This window comes from Aphelocoma coerulescens (genome assembly GCF_041296385.1).
Source record: "Aphelocoma coerulescens isolate FSJ_1873_10779 chromosome W unlocalized genomic scaffold, UR_Acoe_1.0 ChrW_unloc_scaf_1, whole genome shotgun sequence".
In the NCBI taxonomy this organism is placed as follows: Eukaryota; Metazoa; Chordata; class Aves; order Passeriformes; family Corvidae; genus Aphelocoma; species Aphelocoma coerulescens.
In genome coordinates this window covers 10,778,609-10,798,020 of record NW_027184080.1, presented here as the reverse complement: position 1 = coordinate 10,798,020, position 19,412 = coordinate 10,778,609, and the positions used below count along the sequence as shown (strand labels likewise).

General features: G+C 38.9%; 1 protein-coding gene across 10 annotated transcripts in view; it reads left to right on the top strand.

Annotated features, from left to right (window-relative positions):
* LOC138102697 (spindlin-Z-like) overlaps positions 1-18,213 on the top strand; it is a 125,874-nt gene extending 107,661 nt beyond the window's left edge. For all 10 annotated transcript variants that reach the window (XM_069000435.1, XM_069000432.1, XM_069000433.1 and 7 more), the window contains 3 exons: positions 11,176-11,429; positions 12,424-12,657; positions 14,488-18,213. In XM_069000435.1, coding sequence (XP_068856536.1) covers positions 11,176-11,429; positions 12,424-12,657; positions 14,488-14,687 — 688 coding nt within the window. In that variant the 3' untranslated portion in view covers positions 14,688-18,213. The remainder of the gene's footprint in view (positions 1-11,175; positions 11,430-12,423; positions 12,658-14,487) is intronic.
* The last annotated feature ends 1,199 nt before the right edge of the window (positions 18,214-19,412 follow it).

Here is a 19,412-nt window from a genome sequence, read left to right as displayed (position 1 = left end):
ATTAACCCTTTTGGAAGGGGGTCCCATGGTCAGCTACAAAAGGGCAGTTCTTCTGAATATAAAGTTGACTCTATTTGTGTCAGATCAGTCAGTAGTCTCTTGGCTCTTATCCTTTCCACCCTTGGTGCATAAGGAAACAGTGCACAGTGTAAGGATAAAATCTTACAGGTTTCTCATAGTTGGCACTTCAAGGACTTTGAGGTGGAGGTTCTATCTGCCACTTAACTCTCACTGTACTTATCCCTTGTGAATTTCTGATCAAAGTTTAAACTAACTTGTGGTGGATTATACTTGACTATGAGCCAAACTCCCACCCACCTGCTTACTCACCTTCCTCAGTGAGGCAGGGGGAGAAAATAGAATGAGAAAGTTCATGGGTCAAGATAAAGACAGGAAGATTGCTTACTGTTACAGATCAAATGGGAGCTTCAGACAAGCCCTGCCTTAGCCTCAGATTTTTGGCAGTGGCCTAAATTTAGGTGGCTCGCACCTAAAATCACTTTGGCCTGCAAGCTCTAAGAATGGCAGATCAGGTCTATTATAAAAGGAGTTATTTATTGAATAAACAGGAGGTAACAGACAAAAGGCCTTAAACAGAGTTACTTATTACACAGTATAAAACAAAAAGAACTACTAGTAGATTACATAAAACAGTGCACAACATTAAGGTACCTATATTAAAGCTAGCAAAGAAATAGTATAGATTAGGAGTCAATGTAAATTACCAATGAAATGACGATAGTGTACACAGATTCCCTTCCCTCAGCTCCTGGGAGAGTAACCACAAAGAGGTGTCCCAACTTTGGGGAGAAAGCCCCACACATTTCCAAGGAATGTGCAGAAGATTTCTGCTTTGTGAAAGTTTTGTGTAGCTTTTATAGTTTGTAAAGTGAAGTGTCTGTCAGTCAGAAATTCCAGCTTATCTTTCCACATCTCGTTTCCACAGTAAGATGTTTATTGTCAGCCTTACTTCCATGGCGCTGAAATAACTCACTACAAGACAAGCTGTCCTGATTGAGTTATTTCACCAAAGCTCATGTGAAGCTCATGTGAGGGGTGAGATGCCCTGAGTTATTTCACCAGCTAACAAGCAACAGATAAGGTCTTGTGGTGGGGGAGATGCCCTGCTACACTTACCAGTCACTATCACAGGCAAAACAGGCTTGACTTGTGAAAAATTAATTTATTGCAAATTTAAATAGATTCAGGTGGTAAGAAACAGGAAGACAAACATTAAAACACCTTTCTTTCCTCCTTTACCATGTTTAAATTCATTCCTTCACTCCAGACTCACCACCACCCCCAGGGTACAGGGGAAATGAGGGAGGGGAGTTTATAGTCCATACATAATGGTTGCTCTCTGCCACTCCTTCCCTCTTGTACTTAATTTCCTCCTGCTCTGGCGTAGGTTCTCTACAGGTCAGTTCCTGTCAGGAAAGTCTGCTTCAGCATGGTCTCTTCTAGGGGAGACAGTCCTGTCAGGAAAACTGCTCTGGCATGGGTTCTCTGTGGATTCTCCATGGGCCACAGTTCCTTCATGAAATACCTAACTGCTCCAGCATAGGTCCTTTTCTTCCCCTCCTTCTCTGCCTGTCCAGTGGTGATTTTTTTGCTCTTTGCTAAATATGTTTTCACAAAGGCACCATAAACTTTGCTGATTGTCTCCACTTTAGCTGTCAGTGGGACCATTGCCAAGCCAGCTGGAACCAGCTGTGTCTGGCACAAGGTAGCCTCTGACTTCTTCTCATAGAGGCTACTCCTGCAGGTGTTGTCATGTCTGTGTGTGTGTGTCCATTACCAAAACCTTGCCACATATGCCCAATATACCTGTAATCCTAAGAAAATTAATTTCACAACTGAATGATGGCTTTTAAAGGAGTACAGAAAGTACTTTACAACTTCTATCTTTAGTAATGTGCCTCATAGTCTGAATACTAAGGAAAAATAGTTGATAACAATTCTGTGATCACATGATCCCCTGTTAGTGACAGTCTGTAATAGTATCAAAATTCTAATTCAGGCCCTATTTTTAATTTTTCTACATGGTTCCATGAAATATAGAAATTGTACTGACCATTGCTACTCTGCTTCATTTGTACTCTTTTCTAAATTTCTTTGAACTTTCCATGATCTGGTTCTGCTAATAAAACTTTTTCATGTAACAAGACTTTACTTATCAGCTTAGTGTCTTCAAGATAAATACTTAATCACCGAGATGAGCAGCTCTGGTTCCAGCATGATCCATAGCATAGGGGGGGTTCCTGAACCTGGGGGAGCCACAAGAGCGCAAGGAGTCCACAGCTTGTGCTACAGCTGCTGACAACACCTGGGTGGGGCCAGGAGCAATGGTGGTCAACCCCCCTACCCCCATATGAAAGAAGTCCCTAGGGAGTGCTAGTGACCAGGGCAAGCCAACAGGGCAGTTTGCAGGGAAGGGCATGCAAAAAAGGTATTGTAGCTCTGCCAACTCAACCAGGGAGCAATGGTATCCAGCTGGCAGAAGGCTATGAGCACACTAAACTCTGCACCCACGACGAATGATGCAGCTTTCCAGACAGAGCTCTGGTGGGAAGACACTGCTACCCAGGTGTCGGGCTGCAGGGCATGTCCTACTCTTATGTCAGTACTGGACAGCAGCAGTGAGCACAACTGGGGGAGGTGCACTCAGGTAGAGGAGTGCACCCAGGTAGAGGAACTCCTTCGCTTAGTGACAGAGCTCTACGATGTGGTGAGTAGGTTGTTAAGGAGTATCAGGGAGAGTGAAAGAGAGACTACTGGAATTTCCCCCTACCTTCCCCGGGGCAGGGCTGTCAGGCAGACAGGACATATGATATGGAAAATTTCCTATCCTGTCTCTGCTTGGCAGAATGTGGTGACTTAAGCGATAGGGGACAATGGTGACAAGTTCCTGCTTGTTGTAGCAGAAGTAAGGAGGGGAGTCAGCAGAACTGCCACATTGGACTTGTGGAGGGCACACTTCGGCCTGTTTAGGGGCCTGGTTGAAAAGAGCCCCTTGAGAGGTAGCCCTGAAGGGCAAAGGAGTCCAGGAAGGCTGAACATTCTTCAAGAAGGAAATTTCAGGGTTCAGGCCATCCCAGTGTGCTGAAAGATAAGCTGACGGGGAAGAAGACCAGCCTGGCTGAACAGAGAGCTTTGGCTGGAATTCAGGGAAAAACTGAGAGTTTATGACCTTTGGAAGAAGGGGCAGTCAATTCAGGAGGACTACAAGGATGTTAAGAGGTTGTGCAGGGAGAAAATTAGAAGGGCCTAAGCCCAACTAGAACTTAATCTGACTAGTGCTTTAAAAGAAAATAAAAACTGTTTCTATAAATACATTAGCAACAAAAGGAGGGCTAAGGAGAATCTCCATCCTTTATTGGATGTGGAGGGAAACATAATGACAAAAGATGAGGAAAAGGCCAAGGTACTGAATGTCTTCTTTGCCTCAGTCTTTAATAGCAAGACCAGTTGTTTTCAGGGTACCCAGCCCACTGACCTGGAAGACAGGCAGGAAGCAGAATGAGGCCCCCATAATCAAAGGGGAAATGGTCAGCAACCTGCTACACCTCTTAGACATGCACTAGTCTATGCAGCAGGACGGGATCCATCCAAGGGTACTGAGGGAGCTGGTGAAAGTACTCATTAAGCCACTTTCAGTCATTTACCATCAGTCCCGGTTAAGTGGGGAGGTCTCAGTTGACTGGAAGTTCACAAATGGAATGTCCATCTACAAGAAGGGCTGGAAGGAGGATCCAGGGAACTACAGGACTGTCAGCCTGACCTTGGTGCTGGGGAATGTTATGGAACAGATTATCTCGAGTGCCATCATGCAGCATGTACAGGACAACCAATTGATCACATCCAGTCAGCTTGGGTTTATGAAAGGCAGGTCCTATTTGACCTTATCTCCTATGACAAGGTGACCCACTTAGCAGACAAGGGAAAGGCTGTGGATGTTTCCTATCTGATCTTCAGTAAAGTTTTTGACACTGTTTTCCACAACATTCTCCTGGAGAAACTGGCTTGCAAGACTTGGACAGATGAACTCTTCACTGAGTGGAAAACCAGTTAAATGACCAGGCCCAAAGAGTGGTGGTGAATGGAATTAAATCCAGTTGGTGGCTGGTCACTAGTGGAGTTCCCTGATGCCTTTTTGCTGGTCCTAAAATCATGAGCCAGACACAGTTAGGTGATAAAAAGGGGTTACCTTTATAAGGATCCTTAGTTGCACAGTTCACCAGGTGGAAAACGCAGAAGATGCACACGTAGCATAATGTGTATACAATTTTTTATATGTTTAGCAAATTAGCATATATGGCAAAAATCCCCAATTAGAGACATAACTGGTAAGGTAATTCTCCCCTGGTTCAACCCTCTTTGAATTCCCCTTCTTTTAGATAGGAACTAAACTTAGTTTATGAAAATGTGTCTCGGAGAGCTAGTTTCAACCTTGGCTTCCCAGAGAATCTAACCTTGGACCCCCAGCTTGGAGCTGCTGGAGAATTTATTTTGTCTTTATGTCTAATAGAGTAGGTAAAATGCTAGCTACAAAAACTATGATAGTCTACAGAGCTACAAATATATGTGTAAAGAATATAGAAAATATATAAAAGAAAAAAAGGCAAAAATCAATTCGGCATCATCCCCAGGGCTCAGTATTGGGACCAGTCCTGTTTAATATCTTTATCAATGATCTGGACAAGGGGATCAAGTGTATGCTCACCAAGTTTGCAGATGACACCAAGTTGGCTGAGAGTGTTGATCTGCTGGAGGGTAGAAAGGCTCTACAGTGGGATCTTGTTGGAAAAGGTCCGTGGACTCCGGCGGGGGGAGAAATTGCAGACCGGCCAATATGGTTGATAAAAGCAAGCTCCCTTTATTAGCAATCCAGAGGCACTTATATAGTATCCCAGCTTGTTAACTCTTAAGTCGCTTAAAACCTATCAAAGCGCATTTCTGCTTCTACATAATTAGACTACATTGGCAAGCTTCTACTAGTTATGTTATGATTAAAAGAATTCAGAGTTCACCCTCCCTTCTCCTGGTAAGCACATCTTATCTGCACAGCTGCATCTCTTCAAAACTCCCTTTTTGTTTCTCAGGCCTGTTTCTCACACAGGGATTTTCTCATGGAGGTTTTTGCTTGCAGGCCTTTTGCTTGTACAGTTATTGATTTGTTCCCTTTATCAATGATCCATGTCTCTGATCCTCTAATCATTTTGCAACAGGATCTGGACAGATTGATTCGATGGGTCAAGGCCAATTGTTTGAGGTTCAACAAGGCCAAGTGCCAGGTCCTGCACTTAGATCCCAACAAACCCCATGCAACCCTATAGGTTTGGGGAAGGGTGTCTGAAAAGATGCCTGGCAGAAAAAGGATGTGGGAGTGTTGGTTGACAGCCAGCTGAACATGAGCCAGTGTGTGCCCAGGTGGCCAAGAAGGCCAGTGGCATCCTGGCTTATATCAACAATAGTGTGGCCAGCAGGACTAGGGAAGTGATTGTCCCCTTGTACTTGGCATTGGTGAGGCTGCACTTTGAGCACTGTGTTCAGTTTTGGGCACCTCACTACAAAAAACACATTGAGGTGTTGGAGTGTGTCCAGGGAAGGGCAAAAATGCTGGGGAAGTGTCTAGAGCACAAGTCTTATGAGGAGCACCTGAGGGAACTGGGATTGTTTAGCCTGGAGAAAAGGAGGCTCAGAGGGACCTTATAGCACTCTACAGCTACCTGAAAAGAGGTTGTAGTTATGTGGGTGTTGGTCTTTTCTCCAAAATAACAAGCAATAGTTGAGCCAGGGAAGGTTTAAAATGGATATTAGGAAAAAATTCTTTCATGAAAAGGTTTTCAAGCATTGGAACAGGATGCCCAGGGAAGTGTTGGAGTCAGCATCCTTGGAGGTATTGAAAAGATGTGTAGATGTGTTGCTTAGGGATGTGGTTTAGTGGTGGACTCAGTGATCTTGAAGGTTTTTCAACCTAAATGATTCTATAATTTCTTTGAAATAAGAGGATCTGAAACTTAGTGGAATTGAAGGGCCTTTTACGAGTGCATAACTGAAGCATCAGGAATTGTTTTCAGGACTTGGTGTTATCTGCTTTTCCTGGCTCTGTGTGTTTTATGTATGTATGGCAACTTAAATATTGAATGTCTAGGGCTTTGAAATGTTATTCCATTCTTTAGGAACAAAACTTTGTGAAATTTTAAGGATAATTCTAATAAAACAGAAGGGAAACATTTTGGATTTTCTTATTATACCATCTCAAAATTTACATACTTGTGTTCCTGTGCTTATCACAGAAACAACATACTATTGGTATAAAAAGAGGTTTGAGAAAGTTGACTATTATATGGAAGTATACTGGTCATGGTTATTGCACACCCATTTTTGAAAAGGGTAGTAAGGAGTTCCCTGGGAACTACTGACCAGTCAGTCTTACCTCCATGCCCGGTAAGATCATGGAACATATCTGCCTGGAAGACATGTTTAAACATATGGAAAACAGGGAGGTGATTAGAGACAGCCAACATGGCTTCAGCAAGGGCAAGTTGTGCCTGACTAATCTAGTCGCCTTCTATGATGGGGTGACTGCATCAGTGGACAAGGGAAGAGCAACTGATGTTATCTATTGTGGACTTATTCTTGCCTCTAAATTGGAGAGACAGGTTTGATAGATGGACTGTTAGATGGATAAGGAATTGGCTAATGGCTGCATTCAAAGTCAACAGCTCTATGTCCAGGTAGAAACCAGTAATGAGCGGTGTCCCTTAAGGGTTCATACTGGAACCAGTAGTGTTCATTATCAACAAAATAGTACTGTTAACACACCTGAAGAACAGGATGCCATCCAGAAGGACCAAGACAGGCTCAAGAAGGGGGCCCATGGGAATCTCATGAGGTTTAACATGACCAAGTACAAGGTGCTGCACCTGGGTCAGGGCAAACCCCAGTATCAATACAGGCTGGGGGATGAACAGATTGAGAGCAGCCCTGCAGAGAAGGACTTGGGGGTGCTGGTGGATGAGAAGCTGGACATGAGCCGGCCACATGCACTGGCAGCCCAGAAAGCCAATTGTATCCTGGGCTGCATCAAAAGAAGTGTGGACAGCAGGTCAAGGGAGGTGATTCTGCCCCTCTACTCTGCTCTCGCGAGACCCCACCTGCAGTGCTGCATCCAGCTCTGAGCTCCCTAGCACAGGAAAGACATAGACCTGTTGGAGCGAGTCTAGACAAGGCCAGAAAGATGATTAGAGGGATGGAGCACCTCTTCTACAAGGAAAGGCTGAGAGAATTGGGATTATTCAGCCTGGAGAAGAGAAGGCTTTTGGGTGACCTAATTGCAGCCTTCCAGTACCTGAAGGGAGCTTGCAGGTAAGATGGGGCAAGACTATTTACAAGAGCACGTAGTGACAGGACAAGGGGGATTGGGTTAAATTGAGAGTAGGTTTAGATTAGATATTAGGAAAAAATTCTTTACTGTGAGGGTGGTGAGGAATTGGAACAGTTTGCCCAGAGAAGTTGTGGATGCCTGTGGATACAAAAATACAGCTAGCAAGAATTTCGCTTGCTTCTTTTCAGTGTCGTGAGAGACTTTTCTCTCTCATGGAAGATAGTAGCAGAGTTCTATAAACTATGAACACCTGCGACCTTGCAGAGATTTGTTTATGGTACAGTAGAAAAATATTTTGAAAATGGATGTTTTAGGATTTTAGCCAATCACTCCAAGGGGTGGCTGATCCTTTGACCAATTAGACTATGAAGAAAAAGTCTATAAAAGAGTTTGTAAAATAATTAAATAGATCAATCTTGCTGCACAATTCCTGCCTTTTGGATCTCTCCTCTCCTCCCTACGGCTGCGGGATACCGTAATAGATGCCTCATCCCTGGAGGTGTTCAAGGCCAGGTTGGATGGGGCTATGTGCAACATGGTCTAGTTGAAGGTGTCGCTGCCTGTGGCAGGGGGTTGGAACTAGATGATCTTCAAGGTTCCCTTCCAACCCAAACAATTCTATGATAGTGGGATTGAGTGCACCTGCAACAAGTTTATGGATGATACCAAGCTGAACAGAGCAGTTGATTCACTTGTGGGAAGGGATGCCATCCAGAGGGACCCTGAAAGGCTGAGTCCATGTGAGCCTCATAAAGTTCAACAAGGCCAAGTACAAGGTCCTGCACCTGTGTCAGGGCAATCCCCAGTATCAATACAGACTGGGGGATGAATGGATTGAGAGCAGCCCTGCAGAGAAGGACTTGGTACTGGTGAATGAAAAATTGAATATGAGTTGACAATGTGTGCTTGTGGCCCAGAAAGCCAATTGTATCCTGGGCTGAATCAAAAAAGTGCGGCCAGCAGGTCAAGAGAGGTGATTCTGCCTGCCCCTCTATTCTGCTCTAATGAGACCCCACCTGGAGTACTGCATCCAGCTCTGAGGTCCCCAGTACAAGAAAGATGTGGACCTGTTGGAGTGGGTCCAGAGGAGGGCCATGAAAATAAAATCAGAGGACTGGAACACCTCTCCTATGATGACAGGCTGAGAGAGTTGGGGTTGTTCAGCCTGGAGAAGAGAAGGCTCTGGGGAGACCTTATTGCTGCTTTTCAATATATAAAAGGAGCTTATATGAAAAGACAAAGAGAGACTTTTTACCAGGGTCTGTATTGACAGGACTACGGGCAATGGTTTTAAACTGAAAGAGGGTAGGTTTAGATTTGACATCAGGAAGAAATTTCCTATGATGAGGGTTGTGAGGCACTTGAATAGGTTGCCCAGAGAAGCTGTGGATTCCCCATCATTGAAAAGTGTTCATGGTCAGTTTGGATGGGGCTTTGAGCAACCTGATTTAATGAAAGATGTCCATAGCAGGGGATAGAAGAATTGGATCTAAATGATCTTTAAAGGCTGATCATTCTATGATTCTGTTGTTTGTAGTCAGTTAGAAATCTGTTTTCTTTCTTATGACATGTTCAGTAGCAAGCAAAAATAGTTCTTCTTTGGCAATTTATTTGTTTGAAAATCATATTTCCTGCTATAACAAATAGCAATACAAATGACAATGAGTGGCTGTCCAGTAGTACCAGCCTTCAAACAAAGGAAAACTTGAACTGCAAGTATACCTAGCTGCTGCTTGATTTGTAATTGCATTTATGATGCTTTTTGCTCTCTTCAAGGTGTTTTAAAAGGCAGTGACCAAATTGAACTGTTTTGTGTAGCTTTTTTTCATCATATTTTTTTAAGTGACTGAAGCTTTTCACTTAATTGTGCAAATTTAAATGTTATGATTTATAAGCAGAAAGTGAAATTAACTGTGTGGCTAAACATGAACAGTATTATTTTACCATTTTCAACTAACTTTTTAGCTTCATTAGCAGTTGGTTTTATTCTGTAAGGATGCCTTAAAATGGAATTGCGATTCATTAAAATTAAATACATTATTTGCATGCAAAATAAAGTCATTTTCATTGTGCCCAAGAACCAGATCTTTCATCTCATTTATTCAGAATAAAACTTTTCAGAGACTATTATAAATTTTTTTTAAAGTAAGACTTGAGCAAGAATGAGTATTTGAACGTATGTTCAAGTTGCTGTGGAAAATTAGAACCAACTCTGCAGAGGAGTTCCTCTTAACAGGAAGAGATTAGCATTTCTATAATACTACTAATTTTGACAAGATAAATTGTGAATGCAGACTGACCTCCTTAATCAGGTTAAATCATCACAGAAGTTAAATTTGACAAAAGATACTGTGAAACTCTGCTAAGACTTTCATGGAGAATGAAAGTCTTGAGGTGGGACAAGCTGCTGAAGGAATTATACATCTTGTTTTTAATAGAGTTATTATTACATCTTCAGCATTAGTAATTTTATATACTGTTTTTATTGGTTTTTAAGACTCATTATGTGACTTCATTGATGAGATTGTGTCTTTTGGATCTCTATCATACATGGGCTGTTCTTTGAGCTTTCATTGTTCCTGGAGACATTTTTCTTTGGTCATTGTCACTAATCTAAGGATGGACGTTGTTTTCTGCAACTGATTTTTCTTTTTTTAGATGTTGCTTTTAAGCATGCTTCTGATGTGTATATTGCCATATAAATGAAGAGTACTATAACTGGTAATTAATCCAGAAATTTATTTTGGAATTAGCTAACATTCATGAGAATTTTAATCAGGCAACCCGCTAAATATCACTTTAGGAATGAATATGCATATTGTAACATGCTAAAATAAAGATGATAATATACATTTATCACCAATGTAATGTCATAATGTTCATGTTTCTTCGTATGTTGTATTCACAAATGTCAAGTTACTGTTTGGGTTTATTTAACTCAATAGAATAAAACTTGTGTAACACTGTTTTAGTGGGTTGAAACTGTCAAATAGCTTACATGACTTTATCAGAGCAACTGCCATTTGCCAGAAGGAATCTTCCTGTGCAAGTTAGATTACAAAAATGAGGAAGGGTAAAAAGTATGTTTAATCTATTATCTTCTTTAAAGAGTATCACTTCTCTTGCTGTCACCTTTGCATATAATTTTTCTTGTGTTGTACTAAAAAGGAATGCTAGAAAAATGTTGTTGCTACCATGTGCCTTTAAAAACACTTAAAGATATCTGTAAGTGCAGAGGGAAGTGAAATTTCCTTCAGATGACAACACAGGTTAGGGAAAACAAATGCTCTGAAGAATTTTGATCAACCACCACTCATGTTTCCACTGAATTCTTCCTACTGGGGTGAGAGAATTATGTTTACCATTCTGCAGAGAGCAACAAGGTAGCAAAAGTATATACTATTAGGTGACATTGCTCTTTCAGAGCTGATTTAGGGTTTCAACAAGCAAGTTTTACTTTTGATGTTCTGTGTAGCAATGCCTAAAATAGTTCTTTTGGCTTAAGAAAACTAGTTTTAGAAACTACTATTATGAAAGCAACCTTATACAAAATATTGAAAGTGTTCCACTACTTTTCAGTGTGGTTTTTTTTTCTTTTTCCAGGGCAATGTAGGATTCTTTATACCCTAATTTGAATAAGGTGCACTAAGCTGTATTTTAGAAATTAATGTATCTTACATTAATATATAATAATAATATATTGCCTTCTTAAAGCATGCAGCTCTTGTCCAAAGTAGAATTTTGAGTATGTACTTGTTTAATGTTCTGTTTGTATCTGTGTACAGAAAGCATAGAAACAATGTTGGACCAAGCAAACCTATTTCTCAGCCACGAAGAAACATTGTAGGCTGCAGAATACAGCATGGCTGGAGAGAAGGGAGTGGACCTGTAACACAATGGAAGGGCACAGTTCTTGATCAAGTTCCTGTAAATCCCTCCCTCTATCTTATAAAGTATGATGGATTTGATTGTGTGTATGGACTAGAACTGCACAAAGACGAAAGAGTTTCAGCACTTGAAGTCCTTCCAGACAGAGTTGGTAAGAGGTTTTTTCTATATGTGCATATGTTGTCAGAACATTTAAACTTTATTAAATTACTTTTAAGTACATGGCAGATAATATAAATGCTCTGTTCAATTTTTATTTTTTTTTAGTTCACAAAGTTTTGATGATAGCGGAGAGATTAGCACTGTCTCTTGTCTTTAAATGGTATGCAGAAAACTCTGTGGGTTTTCTTTTTGAGAGTCTTATCCCTAATGATCTTATGTACATGTAGTGTCGATATTTCTATTAAAATTTAAACTCTGAGCCAGCTGAGAAATGTCCTGGCTATGCTGTCTTGTGTTTATTTGACAGTAATTATGTGTTTGGTTGGTTTTTTTTTTTCATGTGCTTTCCTAGGTATTAATACAAGCAGAGGGGAAAAAAGCATTTTCTAAGTGAAATAACTTGACTAGTAACAAGGCTTTGTTGTTTTTCTATAATTAGCACCGAATTGTTAAACTGCAGGTGTTTCCAAACTGTAAAGTTCAAAGTTTACCCTAATAATTACTTATTTCTGAATGGAATAAATTCTTGGGTTTCCTGACTGCAAAGAAATCAGTAGCAGTCTCTAGAATAGGGTTAGGGGTAACCAAACCTAACACCTTCATTAATAACTTCATACAGCTGCTCTGTGATTTAGCCTCTCTTCCTTCCCTCCTCCCCCCCTTCAATACAAATATTTAAAATACAGATGCTATTCCTTGCTGTGGCTTATATTGGTCTCCCTTTACCGTGCATTATGATAGTTTGATTGGGGGGGATGCAATGATGGAAAATGTCAACAAAGAGTTTAAACATGTTAAAATAATTCTTCAAGTTATGCTGTTCTTTGGTCTTCAACTCTCTGAAATGGACATTATTTGGTTTTTATGTGAATTGACTAACTTTCAAATTAATTTATTCATGAATCTGGATAAAGATTATTTTTTGTAAAGACTTATTTCTGTACTTTTTGAATGGACATACTTATGAACTGCTACCATTTCAGCTTCATCTCGAATTAGTGATGCCCACCTGGCAGACACAATGATTGGCAAAGCTGTGGAACATATGTTTGAGACAGAGGATGGCTCAAAAGATGAATGGAGGGGGATGGTCTTGGCTCGAGCTCCTATTATGAACACATGGTTTTATATTACCTACGAGAAAGATCCTGTGTTGTATATGTACCAACTCTTAGATGACTATAAAGAAGGTGACCTTCGCATTATGCCCGATTCCAGTAAGTAGACCGGTTGCTTTTTTCTTCTGAAAAGTGGCATCTCTCTGTATTATTGTACAGCTTATGGGTTATGTATGGAAAAGAGAGTTAACAAACAAGTATCTTTTTAAGCATCAAAACTGGCAAAGGTTACAGCACAACTGAAAAAACATCTGTATTAAACAATTTCTGAAATATTTTCCTTGAGTTGGTGGTGAAATATGCAATAAATACTGGAAAATCCTTTTCTGTTATAATTTCTTATTCTGATATACATACTGTTATGAAGAGGTTACTCTTAGATTTTTTTTTTTACACAGACAAACTAGAACCCTTCCATTGTTATTTTCTTATAGAAGTGTCACAAATCAAGGAGTTGTATTTTTGAAGCACTCGTTATAAAAATAATATTTTGGGGCTAACCAAAATAGGTTAATTTAGTTTGGGTAAGCATCTTCAGTTTGGAAAGCTTTTGAATAGTTTCTTGGAGGAAAGAAGCACTAATCTTTTGAAAACTCATTTTCTCTCACATTTAAACTTATAAACAGGAAAAAATTTCAATAGGTTAGGAGGAATATTTTTTTCTTCATTTTTTAAAGTGAAAGTTATTGGCTTTTTTCCTATAAATATTTTTGCAGAATTAGTGTTGTTCAAGGGACTTTAGCTAATATAAAAAAAGAAGAAAAAAGTTTGTCAATAATATTGTACTCTCATTTCTGTCCTGTGCCTCAAAAGTGCTTCTCTGACAGAGAGGCAATTTTGGCTTTAAAGTAAATCATTAATTTGATAGCCAAACAGTAATTATGCAGTGCACTACATAAATATTATTTAAAATTAATTCATAGAGTTTCTGTCTTCCTTCAGATCTAGCACTGGCTGAGTAAACAAGTGGCACTTATTTGCATAACCTCTGTAGTAATCCTATGGTTTTAGATTTTTTCCAGCCTAACAAAAAGAAACTTATCTGTGGCCTGAGAGGGAGCCACAAATGTTAATGGAAAAACTGACTTTCCTATCATAAAAAAACCAAAGCAAGCTCTTTCAGACTTGGCACCCCAAAATACCTTGCAATTACTTTTTAAATTCTGCTTTGCTTTCTTCTTTCTTGGAAAATAAGTAAAAATACTTATGCTTTTAATATTTAAGAATAAAGTTTGTAATGTGTTCTTTTTTCCTATCTATTGTGGGTCCCTTCCAACTCAGGATATTCTATGATTACTTGCCTCTAAGACACTCCAAACTATGAGCTACCTTCCCTGAATTTGGATCCTTTACAGACAATGTGAATTGTGTCTTAAAGGATACTTCTGGGTAGATTTTGCTAGAAAAGCAAATAATAAAATTAAACTTCTCAACAGTATCCATTCTAGTGTGAAACTGAAAACTCCTTTTAACACCATTATTGATTAAAGAGGTTACACTTAGCTTGGAAGATGTGGTTTTGTTGCAATGACATTTGCATTGACATTATGGATAGTGTGTGAGTTCTAGTATACCTGCCTTTCTGTTAAATATACTCAGTGCCTTGTTCTGCTGGGGGCTCAAATTCAATTATCTACAAACATTTTTTGTAATTGGTGTGTAGACCTTCATGTCAAAAGATTTACTTTTCTAACCAATTGAAGTGCTAATTTTTAATTCATAAAAGTGAAGACTGTATTACTTAAAAAAATAAAATCTGTGACTACTCTCTAGAAGCACCGCAATAGTTAGGCATTTGTCTAAACAACTCGTTTTAGACATACTTTGCATTTTAAACTTGACTGTTTCTTAAATAGAAGTCTGCAGTTTTGTATATTGGGAAAAAATCCATAAATGTCTACCAAAGTACATTGTATTTTCATATTACAGATGATTCACCTCCTGCAGAACGAGAACCAGGTGAAGTTGTAGACAGCCTGGTAGGCAAACAAGTGGAATATGCCAAAGAAGATGGCTCAAAACGGACTGGCATGGTCATTCATCAAGTTGAAGCCAAACCATCTGTCTATTTCATCAAGTTTGATGATGATTTCCATATTTATGTCTATGATTTGGTGAAGACATCCTAGACGTCATCATGAACTTCTGCCAAATTTGTGGAAGTATTAAATGTAAAATTTGTAGACACAGACTTGACTGTTTTTCAGTTGAATGAAAGCTTAAATGTCCCTGCGAACCCACAATCTCTGCCAGCAACTCTGTTTTGTTCTGAATAATACAAATTTATGTGAACATGACACATCTTGTGTAAGAGAGCTCCTTTTCTTGAAGGAAATCAATATATTTGGGTGGTAGGGAGTTAAAAGCAAAGAAGAGTTGCAAATTCAAGCTGTGTGAAGTCAATCTAGTATTGTAATCTAGATTTTTTCTTAGATTAACTTTTTCTTCAACCTTGCATCACCTGTTCAACTGCCACATGCAAGTGTAGTTTGCTATTTTCCATATGCCTTCTTTTACAACATTAAATTTAATTTCTTGGCTACTGGCAGTCCTTGTTTTCTGGGTTGGGACAGAGGTGACTTTTCTGAAAGGTTTAAACAGTTTGTGCAGCAGTAAGGAGTGTCTAACCCAAGTAACATCAATTTACTGTGTTTCTACTCTGTTTCAAATTAAGTTTTTTAAGAACTTGCAGTACATGAAAATACTTGTGCGTTTTTACTAGTCACAGGGCAGTAGGATATCGTGTTTGACTTATGCACCTTTCAGTGAAAAGGCTTTAAACTATAAAAATATATTTAATCTGTATATCCAGTTAATTAGAAAATGCAGGTTAAGGGCCTGTGTTTACAAGTTGTAGGAACCAGTAAAATACCCACAACAAAGCTGCCTTTAATCCTAAATGTTATGCTCTGTTTTGTTATACACATTTCATAGCAGAATACAAGTGCTTGGTGCCACAAGTTTAACAGTATATAATGCTACTTAAGCAGACTTTGGACTACACATTGGCAATTAGTAGTCTCATTTAATATCAGAACCTAGCAACCTGGATGTTTGTGTGTGGACTTAGAAACCTAGTATTAGTTAATCTTTTACATGGTAAATACAAGTTTATGGGGGAGGGGGTCCTTTTACACTGAGGACCGCCTTTAGAGAAGGAGAAGCATTTGTTGCCTTCTCCTCAGTCTGCTGTATTCCTTTGTTTTGTTTTGTGTTGGGGTTTGCTATTGTTTTTAAACATTTTGGTTCAAGAAGGCATCATGTCAATGTATTCTATTTTTGGATTTTTCATGTAAGGAGTGTCCAGACAAATCTATGGTTTAAACCTGTTGTTGCCTTTTGTGGTGTACTTGCTTTGAGGTATGCCATTAACATGAATTTCATTCTATGAACACTAGTTTTGCATGCCAGTGGTGTACTTTCAAATGAGAGCTATAGGCTGCCTCAGTGGTTCAGTCATCTGCATTAGATTGTGGATGAAAATAACAGCCCACAACAGCAGAATCCTTTCAGTTTTAATCTTGCAAGATAGTTGTAAATCAAGGTTAGTGTATTTGGGTTTTTTTAAGAATAGCAACTTTTAAAAGCATCATAATCATACTGAGGATCAGCACAGCAACAAAATTTTCATGTTGAAGCAGAACTCTACAAGCTTCAAACCACTGCTTCACAGAAATACAGTATGTGAAGAATGTGAATACAGTCAACCCTATTGATGGAAAGAAGGAATACATAGATATCCAACCTTATGATGTTAGTAGAAGGATGCAGGAGAGATACTGCTAATCAGAGATCAGAGGTCTGACCTCTATTGTGGGTATTCTTAATATCAAAGACTCAGTGGCTTAAGTCCTTTTCTGTCCATTTTTTTTTTGCCTGATTTCATACTTTAGCCTTAAGGCTTGTGCCTCATTATGCTGTTAAATGGTAATACTGTATAAATATGGTATCTTAATTCTTTGTCCCTTGCTACTATATTGCATTATGTCCTCTATTTCATCATAGGCAACCAAAGGCAGGCTATTGTCTTTCAGTTCACAACTTCTCAATCTAGTCTTTAAGCACCAAGTAACTGAGTCAGTAAATTTTCATTGTGTTTTGAACAAAACGAGCAGATTTGCAACACAGAGCTTTCATCCTGCAGATCTGTTATGTGCTTTCTATTGACTCTTAAGAGTCCTGCATGTAAATCTCAAAGCTGAGCCTGGCTCCATGAGCCCAAGTTGATATTTGTGGCACAAGAATGAGTGTATTGATTACACACAAAATACACTAATAACTTAGTACAATGAATTTTGGGCTTTACATCTAAGGATGTAACAGCAAGGTTTGTTTTGAAATATTTGAGGTTTAGCTCTACTGGAACATTTTTACCATTTGGCTTGCATTTGTGGGTTTTTATGTGAGCCACTCTAATACACCACATATTTTGCTAATTAGAATATAATCTATACAGTATATACTGTCAAATTTTATGGTTGTTTTTAGATGTCCCCATTGTCTGTTGCATGGGTTTTTTCTTTTCATCTTTTTTTTCTTAAGGTTTGTGTAGAGGGGTGTTTTTGGTTTTGTGGTTGGTTTTTTTAATAGCTTAAACCACCTTTTTGAGACTTGAGACTAATTCCACTCCCTGCCATCTGCTTTGGGCTTATTTTAGGCTCATGTTTCAGATCTGCATGCAGTGCTTGCATTACCCTAGTAACTACATGTTGGTCCCTTGTTCTAGGGGTTCAACATTACTTTCCAAATTTATCATAGGTCTTGTGATGACACAAGCCATGGATCATTGTATAAAAGTTATTGGCCTCTCATTTACCTGCTGTAGTATTGTTGTATATTGTGTGTGCATGATGTCAAGCTGCCATGGAAAACTTTTTAAAAGGAAAAAAACCACCTTAAATGCAGACCATCCTTTTTTGCATGCTTAGAAGGTTAGAACATTCAATGTAACAAACTGAAGTTGCATGTTATAATGTTTAGGTTTGGGGTTTGTTCTGTTTTTATTTTGTGTTCAGTTTTTTGTGAATTTCCTTATTGTGCTGTTTGAATGGTTGTTAATAGGATTAAATGCACTGGTGAGGCAAACATAGTTCCAACAAAAGGTAATTTTCCAGTTGTATGTGTCATACAGCATTTGAAGGGACCATGTATTCTGTTCAAGAATAGATAAAATCATAATTGATAAGTAAAACACTGAATTTTTTTTCTTTTGAATGCCAAACCCTAAATTAAGTGGGACTACATAAAGACTGAAATACTTTGGAGAAAATCCTATTTATTACAATAGGTATATACATCTTCTTTAAATTAATTCTTTAAAATGGAGGATTTATCTTCAAATAGAATAAATTACAGTTGCTTCAGGGAAAAATAATTATGGTAAAAAACAGTTTCTGGTTCCTTGAAAATGTTGTGCATTTTGTATTTTATATCATTAGTGCAATTTGAATGGTTCTTGGTATGTGTATAGTTCAAAGGTCTTCGTGTTCACATTTTAAAATTAGGTAGTGACTTCATCTTTAGAGCTTGGTTTCATTATTTTTATTTTCTTTGCATTTAGAAGTATGAACACTTTAAATCTGTTACTTAATTCTGTAAGTAATTTTTATAATTATGATGTAACTCTATCCTTAAAACATTTAAAATAAATCCTTTATGTGCAACTCATGACTTTAAATTTTATTCTCATGAGCAAAATGTAGTGATGTGACTTCAGACTGCAAAGAAGCAGTTTCTTCAGTATTTTAATTTAAAAACGCTTAGTATTTTAAAGTTGGGCCATGTGTGCTGGTATAATACTTTCCCCTATGAAATAAGCTTGCTTGCTAAGTCAATTTTTTTTTTTCCCATGTAAGTATGAATGTCAATAAGATGGAATTTCACTAAGGTAAAGCATAATGCTTAAATTGTATTTCACCAAAAAAAAGAAAAATTCCCCCTCAGGGGTTAATGCAAGTCTGTGAGGAAGTGTCTTATTTCCAGAACACACTAGCTCACACTGTAAGCAGTAGTTCAGCAGCAGGGAACAGTAGAAGTATTTGTCAGTGTTTAGCTGATAAATTTGACTACTTTGAATTAATGGGCTTAACTAAAATTGGAATTTTATTTTACTCACTAAATTAAAAAAAAAAAAAAAAGTAGAATTTATCCAAAAATAGACATGATGAGCAGTGAAGAGAATAATAGCACAGTGCTGTGAATTTCCTTGAGGCATATTAGGTATTTCATACTAATCCATGAACACTTATTTTATGTTGTTTTAGGTAAATTACCAAGCTTGACTTTGAATACTGAAATCTGATTGTAGGGGGAAAAAATCTTATAGGAATAGCCCAAAATATATTTTTGACACCAAGTTGCCGACACCTCTGGACAGTGGGAAGGAGTGCACCCTCAGCAAGTGCATAGATGATGCAAAACTGGCAGGAGTGGCTGCTACACCAGAGCGTTGTGCTGCCATCAAGAGGTACCTTGACAGGCTGGAGAAATGGACTGACAGGAACCTCATGAATTTCAATAAGGGAAAGTGCCAGGTCCCACACCTGGGAAAAAACAACCCCATGCACCAGTACATGATGGGGGCTCACCAACTGGAAAGCAGCTTTGTGGTAAAGGACTGTATGTGCGTAGTGTCCCAGTGGACACCAAGCTAAACATGAGCCAGCAATGTGTCTTTGTGGCAAAGAAGGCTAACCGCATCCTGGACTGCATTGGGCTATTGTTGCCAGAAAGTTGAGGAAGGTGATCCTTCTCCTTTACTCAGCACTGGTGAGGCTGCATCTAAAGTACCATGTCCAGTTCTGGGCCCTCCAGTATGAGAGTCATGGACATTATGGAGAGAGACCAGTGAAGAG